The sequence below is a fragment of the Choloepus didactylus genome, chromosome 2 (assembly GCF_015220235.1).
Source record: "Choloepus didactylus isolate mChoDid1 chromosome 2, mChoDid1.pri, whole genome shotgun sequence".
Lineage (NCBI taxonomy): Eukaryota > Metazoa > Chordata > Mammalia > Pilosa > Megalonychidae > Choloepus > Choloepus didactylus.
Window position 1 is genome coordinate 216,304,822 of NC_051308.1, and position 12,400 is coordinate 216,317,221.

General features: G+C 43.1%; 1 protein-coding gene across 4 annotated transcripts in view; it reads left to right on the top strand.

Moving 5' to 3' along the window:
- CSMD2 (CUB and Sushi multiple domains 2) overlaps window positions 1-12,400 on the top strand; it is a 646,653-nt gene that overhangs the window by 560,392 nt on the left and 73,861 nt on the right. For 3 of the 4 annotated variants that reach the window (XM_037827786.1, XM_037827789.1, XM_037827787.1), the window contains 5 exons: window positions 169-357; window positions 7,995-8,180; window positions 8,962-9,156; window positions 10,808-10,981; window positions 12,184-12,357. In XM_037827786.1, coding sequence (XP_037683714.1) covers window positions 169-357; window positions 7,995-8,180; window positions 8,962-9,156; window positions 10,808-10,981; window positions 12,184-12,357 — 918 coding nt within the window. The remainder of the gene's footprint in view (window positions 1-168; window positions 358-7,994; window positions 8,181-8,961; window positions 9,157-10,807; window positions 10,982-12,183; window positions 12,358-12,400) is intronic. The other variant, XM_037827788.1, reaches the window with a different exon arrangement.

Below are 12,400 nucleotides of genomic sequence, written 5' to 3' on the forward strand. Positions count from 1 at the left end.
ACGGATTGGCTGCTTTTCAGTACCAACCACTCAGACCTGGCAGTGGGGAGGCAAGCGCTGACTTTCCAGAGGAAATGCTGGGAAGAAGGGAGGGGAGGGGCATGCCTGAGAGCCTGTGTCTGTCTTCCTACGGGTACTTGGGTCCCTGAGCCTCATCTTGTTGTTCAGCTCCTTACTGCAGCCTGCCCAGGGCTCCGCTCCACGGCTACATTCTGGGCCAGACCAGCACGCAGCCCGGAGGCTCCATCCACTTCGGCTGCAATGCCGGCTACCGCTTGGTGGGACAGAGCATGGCCATTTGCACCCGGCACCCCCAGGGCTACTTACTATGGAGCGAGGCCATTCCTCTCTGTCAAGGTGAGAAGCAGGTGGCGAGGGGTGACAGGGTGGCTCCGGATCCTACTCAGTCTTGGGCTTGTCTCAGGAACCGTCACTTCCAAATGCATATTTCCTCATGGTTAATTAGTTTGTTCAGCAAATATTCATGGAGGCTCTATAATATCTCAAGCCCTGGGGATATAAATATGCATAAAATGCAGTCTCCACATTTTCAGAGAGGTAGGGAGGTAGATACACAGCAGTTGAATACAAATGACAGGATAAGGAAGTGCTGAGACAGGAGTCTGAGCAGAGCGTTGTGGGAGCCCAGAGGTAAAAAGGGACCTACCTCCTCCTGGGCAGCTGGGGGGCTCCTGGAAGAGGGGGTGCCTGGGCTTGGTCTCAGAGAACAAATGTATTTTTTGCCAGGCACTGGCAAGGAAAGCATTCTAGGGCAACAGAAAAAGCGGGTGCCAAGGCACGGAATGGAGAGAGATCCCAGTATGTGTAAGGCCTTATCGACTGGCTGAAGCACTAGGTTGAGGAGGCAGAGGCAGCAAGGAACCAGGGCTGAGCAACCTTAGCACCATGATATGCACCAGGCAGTTTGTATGCATTAAGTGCTGTAACTTATGGGGTTTTTTTTTCTCTTAAAGTAATATGCATTCAGACTAGAAATCTGAAAAAAAAAGAAAAAAGCTATAGATAATGCAAAAGAAAAAAGTGAAAATGACCTAAAATCCAATCACCCAAGATCTGTTAACACTTCAGTGCATTTTCTTCATCTTTATATATTGTTAACAAAAGTGAGACCATTGGCATACAAAATTTTTAATATTGTATTGACATCTTTCATGTAATTAAGTATACTTCCTCAGCATTATTTTCAATGGTTGCATAGCATCTAGTATCATCCTATTTGTTGGTCATTTGGATGTTTATTTTTGTTACTGTAAACAAAGCTGCTGTTTGTTATAATTATATTTATTTATGAACATCCATATTTATTCCCTTAAAATAAATTCCCAGAAATACGATTGTCAAGCCATAACTTATGCAAAATCTATAGCCTTTGATACATAAGGTCAAATTGCCCTCCAGGAAGTTTGTCCTCATTTATAGGTCCATCAGCAGCATGTGAAAGTAGTCTTTTCTCTCACGTTCTCATCAACATTGTGCATTTGAAAAACAAACAAACAAATAAAAAGAACTTTGCCAATGGTATAGACAAAAATAGGAAGTCACATTGTTGTTTGATTTTATTTTTCTTTGGTGAAGTACTTTTTAAATTATATCTATCATCTCTGACTCTCACAACCTGTGCCTGAGCTTTCTCCAAGAACACAAAATGGTGTGTTATTTTCCATTTGAAGCCTTTAAGCAAAGGCCACAGAGAACCAGCCCAGAAGGCTCTCTCCACTTCTGCTTTCCTTGGAGACTGTGGCTCTCCTTTCAGGATGCTGATGCTGTGGCCCTTTCAAGTGGAACGTGTTAATGCCCCTGTTTCCACCTGCCTAATTCCCCATTGCTGCTCTCATCCATTACTTCTACATCCACAAAAACATCTTGATCTCTCCTTCAGGGATCTTGCCACAGCACAGGCTTCAACTACTTTATGATGGTACCCCTCCTCTCCTACCCAGAGGAACTGTCCCTCAATAACCTCTAGACTTGGGGGCCTGTGTTTTGGCATGGAGATCATGTGACTCTAGTCTCTTGGGCTGGTAAATATCACCTGTCTTAGTTATGCACAAGAGAAGGGCAAGGCCAGGGCCACTGAGAAGAAAGTGTCTGCTACCCAATTCCTTCACCTGTTTTCCCCAGATTTGCTCTCCATGCAAGATGCCAGTGGGAATCTAAGTATTTCTTCCCAAAGGGTCCAAGGCAGCAGTCAAAAGCAGGACAGTTAGTTGATGAGATAAGACGATTTGACTAACACATTGCCTACTCCCACTTAAGGAGCTCAAAGCATTGCTGTTTAGGCATTTGAAGAGTACCATAATATTTAAATGCTCCTTGTTTCCTCATTCCTTCTATTTTCCTGATGCTCATCTTTTTCTCCCATGCCCATCCCTTGAACCCTTCCTCCCTCTTGGTATTCCAACCCCCACTGGACTGTGCACCTTTCCCCACATCCTAATGTAACACTAGTCCCGTGCCTCTTCTTGGGCCTTGAGATTCATCAAGCATCACTGTTAGCCAATATGGATGGGGATTTCCTCTGCCTAAGATTTTTCTGGCTCTCAGTGAGGTGGTCTGAGCTCTAGACCAATTACAGGAGGAGGGTGAGTGGGTAGATAAGAGTAATAGTCGGTAATTTTGGCTCTGGTTAATCTCTCACCATCTGTAATAGCTCCTGAACTATCAATAGACAAGTATAGTTCATAAGTATTAATTTCTTTCAAAGACCCAATCTATTCTAAGTGATATATATTCCTTCCTATCTGGATTCATCATTATTTCATACTCCTTATAAAATAACAATCATGGCCATTTTGCTGCACACCATTCTCTCCTGAGTTGTCACCTTCAGATTCCCATTCTTTGTACTCTTGTGTTAGTTCTAACATTTTTAAATTCCATATCTTGCTCTTTCTTACTTTTCTTTTTGAACTTGCTCCTCAGAAAGAGATCATGAGAAGTAAATTTTTTGAGTCCTTCAGTGTCTTAAAATTTCTTTATTTTACCCTCACCCACACTTGATAGATTAAGTAGGTAAAATTCTAGGTTACAAATCATTTCCTTCAGAACTTTAAAAGCATCGTTCCATTATCTTCTAATGTCCAGTGTTGTTGACGGGAAGTCTCCTGCCAGTCTGATCCTCATTCCTTCACAAGTATTTCATATTTTTTTTCTCTCTGGAAACTTGTAGGATCTTCTCTATGTCTTTGGTCTCCTGAAATGCCATGGTGATGTATCTAGGAATGGTTCTTTTCTCATCCCTTGAGCTCCCTTTCAATCTGAAGATTTGTGTCTCCTTCAGCTCTTGGAAGTGTTCATCTATGAAAGTTTCATCCTCTCCATTTTCTCTATTATCTTTTCCTAGAGCTCTAATTAGCCAGATACTGGACTCCTGGATTGATCCTCCACATTTTCAGACCTTTTCTCTCATTTTTTGGTCCCTTTATTTTTTTTTTCTTTTTTCTGTTAACCTAATTTTAATTTTTATTAATGTAATAGGTATATAATTTTGAAAATCAGATAGTACTATAAGTCAGTAACAACAGCAGCAGCAGCAGCAACCACAACAACAAATTCTTGCCCCTTTCCCACCTGTTGGTCACTTTCCCCAAACATTTTTTGGCTATTTTTTTTCTGCTATTCAACTCCATATTCCCTAGTCATATGCTTTTTTTTTTCTTTTTTTCCTTTTTAATTTTTGTTGGGATTGTTCAGATACCATACAATCATCCAAAGATCCAAAGTGCACAATTAGTTGCCCCCAGCACCCTCACACAGCTGTGCATCTATCACCACACTTAATTTTTGTTCAATTTTTAGAAACTTTTCATTACTCTAGACAAGAAATAAAGTGAAAGATGAAAAAAGAAAAAAAAAAGAAAAGAAAAAAGGAAATTCGAATCCTCCCATATCCCTAACCAACCCCCCTCAATTGTTGACTCGTAGTGTTGGTATAGTACATTTGTTACTGTTTGTGAAAGAATGTTGAAATACTACTAACTATAGTATATAGTTTGCAATAGGTATACATTTCTTCCCTATATGCCCCTCTATTATTAACTTCTAATTGTATTGTCATACATTTGTTCTGGTTCATGGAAGAGATTTCTAATATTTGTACAGTTAATCATAGACATTGCCCACCATAGGATTCAGTTTTACACATTCCCATCTTTTGACCTCCAACTTTCCTTCTGACAACATATATGACTTTGAGCTTCCCCTTTCCACCTCATTCACGCACCATTCGGCACTGTTAGTTATTCTCACATCTTGCTACTGACACGTCTGTTCATTTCGAAACATTTAAGTTCATCCTAGTTGAACATTCTGCTCATGCTAGGCAACAGCTCCCCATTCTTAAGTCTCATCCTATATCCTGGTACCTTGTATTTCATGTCTGTGAGTTTACATATTATAATTAGTTCGTATCGGTGAGACCCTGCAATATTTGTCCTTATGTGTTTGGCTTATTTCACTCAGTATATTGCCCTCGAGGTTTTGTCATCAACCTATTTTTTTTTTTTTTTAAGACGGTTTTGTTCACACACCACACATTCCATCCTAAGTAAAAATTCGATGATTCTCTATATGGTCACATATTTATGTGTTCACTACCTTCACCACTATCTATATGAGGGCATCTACATTTCTTCCACAAGGCAGGAGGGAGAGTCAAAGAAGGTAAAGAGGCAAAAGAAAGAGGAAAAAAAAATGACAGCTAGGAAGCAGCAAAAGGAAAAATAACCTTAAATCAAAGTAGAGTAAGGAGTTAGACAACACCACCAATGTCAAGTGTCTAACATGTCTCCCCTATTCCCCCCTCTTATCTGCATTTACCTTGGTATATCACCTTTGTTACATTAAAGGAAGCATAATACAATGATTCTGTTAATTATAGTCCCTAGTTTACATTGATTGCATCCCTCCCCCAATGCCTCCCCATTTTTAACACCTTGCAAGGTTGACATTTGCTTGTTCTCCCTCGTAAAAGAACATATTTGTACATTTTATCACAATTGTTGAATACTCTAGATTTCACCAAGTTACACAGTCCCATTCTTTATCTTTCCTTCTTTCTTCTGGTGTCTCACATGCTCCCAACCTTCCTCTCTCAACTGTATTCATAGTCATCTTTGTTCAGTGTACTTACATTGCTGTGCTACCATCTCCCAAAACTGTGTTCCAAACCACGCACTCCTGTCTTCTCCTATCACTCTGTAGTGCTCCCTTTAGTATTTCCTGTAGGGCAGGTGTCTTGTTCACAAAGTCTCTCATTGTCTGTTTGTCAGAAAATATTTTGAGGTCTCCCTCATATTTGAAGGACAGCTTTGCTGGATATAGGATTCTTGGTTGGCGGTTTTTCTCTTTCAGTATCTTAAATATATCACACCACTTCCTTCTTGCCTCCATGGTTTCTGCTGAGAGATCTGCATATAGTCTTATTAAGCTTCCTTTGTATGTGATGGATTGGTTTTCTCTTGCTGCTTTCAGGATTCTCTCTTTTTCTTTGACATTTGATAATCTGATTATTAAGTGTCTTAGTGTAGGCCTATTCAGATTTATTCTGTTTGGAGTACGCTGCACTTCTTGGGTCTGTAATTTTATGTCTTTCATAAGAGATGGGAAATTTTCATTAATTATTTCCTCTATTGTTGCTTCTGCCCCTTTTCCCTTCTCTTCTCCTTCTGGGACACCAATGATACATATATTCTTGTACTTTGTTTCATCCTTAAGTTCCTGGAGATGTTGCTCATATTTTTTCATTCTTTTCTCCATCTGCTCCTTTGCCTGTAGGCTTTCAGGTGTTTTGTTCTCCAGCTCCTGAGTGTTTTCTTCTGCCTCTTGAGATCTGCTGTTGTATGTTTCCATTGTGTCTTTCATCTCTTGTGTTGTGCCTTTCATTTCCATAGATTCTACTAGTTGTTTTTTTGAACTTTCGATTTCTGCCTTATGTATGCCCAGTGTTTTCTTTACAGCCTCTCTCTCTTTTGCAAAATCTTCTCTAAACATTTTTAATTGATTTAGCATTAGTTGTTTAAATTCCTGTACCTCAGTTGAAGTGTACGTTTGTTCCTTTGACTGGGCAATAGCTTCGTTTTTCTTAGTGTAGGTTGTAGTTTTCTGTTGTCTAGGCATCTGACCTCCTAGGCCACCCCAATCAGGTTTTCCCAGACGAGAACAGGCTCAGGTCACAGAATGAGGAAATATTCAGTATTCAGTTTCCCTGATGTTTTTTCTTAGAGGACTGACACACCTGTGCTTTTCTGCCCAGCAGGTGCACCTGTCAGCCTATAACCAGCTGGTGCAAGGGGGTGTGGTCCATGGCTCTCCTCCCCCAGGCTTTGGAGTCTGGTTTGGGTAAGGCAGGTAGTAGAGCTGGGCCCCTCCCTTTCCTCTTGGGAAGCTATGCCCCCTCCAGAGAGGTCATCTGCATATCAGTAAGTTCTTTGTTTCTCTGACTCTGCTGACCAAAGTGTTTTGATTTTAAAATGGCTGAGGCTTTCTTTACTGCAAAGTGCTGTAGGCTAAAAACAGCTGAGGTTTTCTCCACAGAGAGAAAAAGGGAGAGAACGCCCCAAATTCACCCGTCAGCCAGGGATAGCACCCGATCCTCTGGGCTCCCCGTCCTGAGACAGATATGTGCCCTGACTCTCCCTGTGTCAGTTGTCACCAAAAGCTTCTGTGTGCTTGTTGGGGATTCGCTGTCTGTATGGAGCATTTAATATTAAAACCCCAATTGGAGCTGGTCTGAGAGAGTGCTGCTCTCTAGCACTGCGAGGCTTCTGTGAGGGAGGGGCGCTTGGCTCTCAGCTCTCAGAGTAGGTCCGCAGTTTTTACTTACAGATTTTATGCTGCAATCTCAGGCATTCCTCCCAATTCAGGTTGGTGGATGATGAGTGGACAGTCACATTGGTCTCCCCGCAATTATTCTGGGTTATTTACTAGTTTTTTGGTCATTTATGAATTGTTCCAGAGGGGGACTAACAGTCTTCCACTCCTCTCTGTGCTGCCATCTTAGCTCCTCGGTCCCTTTATTTTTATCTATATTCTGGGAAATTTCCTTTACTTTTAATCTCCAACCCTTCTATTTAATGTTTAGTTGGGCAATCATATTTTTAATTTAAAAGAACTCATCCTTGTTCTCTTGTTCTTTTCTCAAAGCACTCTGTTCTCTTTTAGTGAGTGCAATAATGTCACCTCAACTTTCTCAGAAAATTACTAATCAGAATTTTTTTAAAATAAATATTTTCTGTTCCCTGAATTAGCTCTATTTCCTAAGGGGATTTTTTATTGATTTTTTTTATCTTGGACTTTCTCTTTCATGCTACTAGTTTTCTTCACATGGGTAGTGATCCTTGATTGTTCATTCATACTTGAAAAGAAAAGGCTAGGTTGGCTTGAGGTTGCAGCTGTAGGTTACCTTTATTGTTATTATATACAAATATCTTTGCCCAGTAGTCTTTCCCATGATTAGGAAGTTGTGTTGAGTATGTGGCAGAGATGAGCAGGCAGAGAGCCTTTAGACTGAGAGCCTTTAAATCCTAGAATTGAAGAACTTTACTCTGGGATGCCATCTCGCACCCTAGCAGCCCTAATTCTCTCAAAGTAGTTTTTCTTTTGTTTTGTTTTCCATTTAAGTAGGAAAGAGCCCTCTCTATTTTGTTTGGAGAGTAGACACATGGCTGCCTCTGCCTTCTTTGTAGGAAGGGGTGGAAGTTCTCACCCAGTAGCCCCCTCCATATATTTTGGGTTGCAGCTTCTTTGTCCCATTTAATCTATCAAGAACTTCTCTCTGCTTTCTGTTTTCAATTTTTTTAATCTCTCATCTGTTGATGATCCTCCTATTTTCTTTTTTTTGTTATGAGGTTTGTCCCTTTTATTTTTCCTTTACTATAATTTTGTTGGGGTTTGGGGGAAGATGAAAGATAAAAATAATTTCTCAGGCCACCATCTTTAAACAGAAATTCTCGTATTTTTTTTCCCTTTGCTAGGTCTTTCTTGTGGGGCTCCTGAGGCCCCCAAGAATGGAATGGTGTTCGGCAAGGAGTACACAGTGGGGACCAAGGCTGTGTACAGCTGCAGTGAAGGCTTCCACCTCCAGGCAGGCGCTGAAGCCACAGCCGAGTGTCTGGAGACAGGCCTGTGGAGCAACCACAATGTCCCCCCAAAATGTGTCGGTGAGTCCTTGGGTGGTGTAGGCTACTGTAAAGAAGGGCTGGGTGAGCAGCTGAAAAGCTTCCTGCAAGGAGGGAACTGAAAGCTCTGTAATTAGAAAAAACATGTACATGGAGATTAGGGATTCAGGGAGAGGAAATGGGTGAGTGGTATTTTCTTTCAACTTGGGTTCTCATTTCAAAGTGGTCTCATAGGACTGATAAACAATTGTGCCCTGACATGTATCCATAAACCAACATAGAACTTAGGAGTGACCTGATCCATCCCCTTTTAGATGGAGAAACTATAGATCAGAAAGTTTGCATGGATGTCCCTTGATCACGAAACTCTAAACTGACAGATGTGCAATTCAACTTTAAGGCCAAAATCACAAACTGACAGCCGAATGGGCCATATCCAACCCAAAGATTTGGTGTTGTTTTGTTTTGTTTTGTTTTTTAGCCTACACTGTGCTTTATAGGAAAAAAAAAATGAATTACATAGAAATCCAGATTTCTAGCTTCTCTTAAAAAATAAAGATATGACCAAATGGAACTTGCAATCCCACATCCAACAATCAGTATTGACTGAGTGCCACCTCCCTTTTCTTTGCAGGACCTGCACTGCTAAGTTTGCCACATTCCCCACCCAGCCCACTTCATTCGTTTACCACACCTTCCTGGGGAGTAAAGATACTGTATTCCTCATTACTGCATTCAGGTCTCCCAGTCCCGAGTCTGGGGTCTTCTCAGTATCTTCCATAATTAATTAGTTAACCCTCCTCCCTCCCCCTTGTTTCCCTAGCTGTGACCTGTCCTGATATCAGCAGCATCAGTGTGGAACACGGCCGATGGAGGCTTATCTTTGAGACACAGTACCAGTTCCAGGCCCAGCTGATGCTCATCTGTGACCCTGGCTACTACTATACTGGCCAAAGGGTCATCCGCTGTCAGGCCAATGGCCAGTGGAGCCTTGGGGACTCTCTGCCCACCTGCCAAAGTAAGCTCAGGAGGGGAGAGAGGGTGTGTTTGGCACTGTGCCTCCTACTCTGAACTATCTATACATAGGGTTGAGTGGGGAGGGGGAAGGAGATGTGTGATTGGGGTTGCAGTATACCTCTTTTTGGACACTCACCAAGCATCAGGATCTGAAAAAATGCCTATCCTTTAACAAAGTACTTCCTAGCATCTTGTCATCTTATTAAAAGTTGTCTTTGTCTAGGTAAGCATCCACTAATTCATTTATTCAGCATTCATTACCATATATCAGGTACTGTAGAGATACGAAAATAAAAGGTTGTGGTTCTTGCCCACAAGGAGCTTGCAGTCTACTGGGAAGGCAAAGAAGCAGTGACAGTTCAGTGTGATGAGAGCTACGAAGAGACTGTGTATACAGTGGAATGAGGATATCACAAGGCCACAAGTCTGTCTGCCTCTCATTCTCCATTGTTAATTGTTTGTTCTTTGGCTCTCGAAGATATATATCAAAGGTTGGGGTCCTCGGGAAGCAGAACTCTGAGAGGGAGGTTTATTAGGGAGTGTGCTTGGGATCCCCACCTGTGAAAGGGAAGGGAAGAAGCAGGACTTGGCAGAGGGAGAAGTTGAGTCCTGATACAGTGTCAATGAAGGCCTCAGCAGTGATGCCCTTCAGAATTGTCACAAGTTGGGGCAAGGGAGTTGAGCCTTTGTGGCACCACTCCGACCAGTCATTGGATACAGGCTGCCCAGGAATAACTTTAGGTGAGAGGATTCTTCAGCTGAGGCATTTCTGAAGAGGGCTGTTTGCTAGCAGTACTTCCAGCAGCTGGGGAAATAAGTCCTTCAGCCCTAAAGGGAGGTCTGGGTGACATACATACCATAGCATCCACTACAGTAGGGATCTACTGATAATATTTACTTAATCAGTAAGGGTATCATGGGGAAGTAAATGACTGTAAAAGGTTAGAAGGGGATAGCTTGTCAATGAGAAGTGGGAGGTCTGAGAGTAAGTGGGAGGAGTGGTATCTTCCCAACATCTATAACTCATCGTGAGAGATTGTGAGTAAAGACTCCACAGTGGGATACCACCATGTATATAGCAAAGTAGAAGAAGTCACACATGTGTGTGATGTGTAACCATTACAGTGAAGCCACGCACAATTCAGGGCAGCGTTGGTGATTAGGCCTCACCTCGTGGGCCAGCTAGTGGCTGTCTGCAGTGCTCTGTTGAGAAGGCATGTGAGGCTGCTGCTTGGCTCAGCAGGAAAGAACAATGATTGAGAGCATCTGCCCTGGGCTCTTAGGGGCCCACGCCCAAATCACCATCTCTTGCGCGGTGGTTGCCAGCAAGGACAACACTACAAATCACCTGAGGAGATTTTTTTTTAAATCCCCTTGCCTGGGACATACCTCCAGAGATTGTGAGTCATCAGTCTAGACTGGAGGCTGTGCATTTTAAAAGCTCCCCACATGCTTCTGGCAACTTCTCCAGTCTAGAATCACTGCTCCAGTGTTAACATCACACACGTCGATGTTGTGACCAATATTCCAGACATGAGTTCCAACAGAGGAAGATTAAACATTTTATTTTTGTCCTTATACTTGCTAAGCAGAAACAGCATGTGTCCCTCTCCTTGGGGGCTGGTCTATTGAGCATTTTGTGATCTTTTTAGTTATCTCCTGTGGAGAGCTTCCCATCCCCCCCAATGGCCACCGCATTGGAACATTATCTGTCTACGGGGCTACAGCCATCTTCTCCTGCAATTCTGGATACACTCTGGTGGGCTCCAGGGTGCGGGAGTGCATGGCCAATGGGCTCTGGAGTGGCTCTCAAGTCCGCTGCCTTGGTAAGTGACCACTCCAGGCCTTTCCTGCCCATTTTCTCTGCAAAGCTGGTATCTAATCTTTGAACAGTATACGTTTACCTACTGTCATAAAATACTCAATCCAAACTGTTTTAACACCAGTTATTAGGCATCTCCCATGACTAAATCCCTGAACTAGCTTCTCTTGGGGCACCCAAAAGATTGAGAAGAACTTCACGTCTGAAGAGACAAACCTTTGAGGGGTTCTCAGTCTGGTCAAGACAAACCCTCTTTTTATGGGCCCTTGTGTGATTGATGAAGCCCCAGCCTACATCTTTGGGCAGTGACAGAGACACATTCCTGTAACACACCTGAAATAGCTTATATACTAGTTACACATGTGTGTGTAATAAGTAATAGCAGAACTGTAAAAACAACCTGGCTTATAAAAGGCAAAGTTATCATTTCCCCATGGCTAATTCATCCCCTGCCTGAAGCCAGAGAATTGCTCTATTTAGATTCTAAAGCTCCATCTCCTCTCGCTCCTCTCTTGGACCCCTGGAGTCCAAAGGAGAGTCGCAGCCACACAAGCCTAAAGGATGGAGTGGATGGTCTGTCCTGGAGTGAAAAGTGCTGCCTCCACACCATCCAGGTCCTGTCAGGAACACAGTCAAAGGTTGTTTTCACACAGAACTGAAGGATGCTGGTGGGAGTGCCAGGAAAACACTCAACCCAAACCCCATTTAATAACTCACTTAGTTTTGCACTGTCTATGTTCCTCACCACTCAAAGAGAAAGAAGGATAATTTACCTAAACCACCTGTTTCTACATGGTTATTTTCAAACCAACTAGGCTTTGTCTCCTGTAACGCACACCGCTGTGCCCTCCGCACAGTATGTGATGGTTGATGAGAAAAAGAGTGGGTTGACCCCTGAGGTAGGGAGGGAACAGTGATCATTTCTCACCCCTGTACAGACACAGAAACTAAAGCCCAGAGATCAGTGGCCAGGGATACATATTGTCATTGGGATGCAGCCTCTGGATGTGAGGGTGCCAATTCCTCAACGCATTTCTATCATGTCTGGAATTCCTGAAGTCACTCCTGGGTGGCTGCTCTCAGGGGGAGGTGGAAAAAACAAGACGTGATTGTGTACCCTGATTCCCCACCATCCCTGTCTCCTCCCTCTCTGACCAAACTCCCACTCTTAGTTTACTCTCTTCCTTCCTCCCTCCCCCACCGTAGCTGGACACTGTGGGACCCCTGAGCCCATCGTCAATGGACACATCAATGGGGAGAACTACAGCTACCGGGGCAGCGTGGTGTACCAGTGCAACGCCGGCTTCCGCCTCATCGGCATGTCTGTGCGCATCTGCCAGCAGGATCATCACTGGTTGGGAAAGACCCCTTTCTGTGTGCGTAAGTATGTTGTCCACTCTCCCTGGTCGTGGGGCTCAGACTC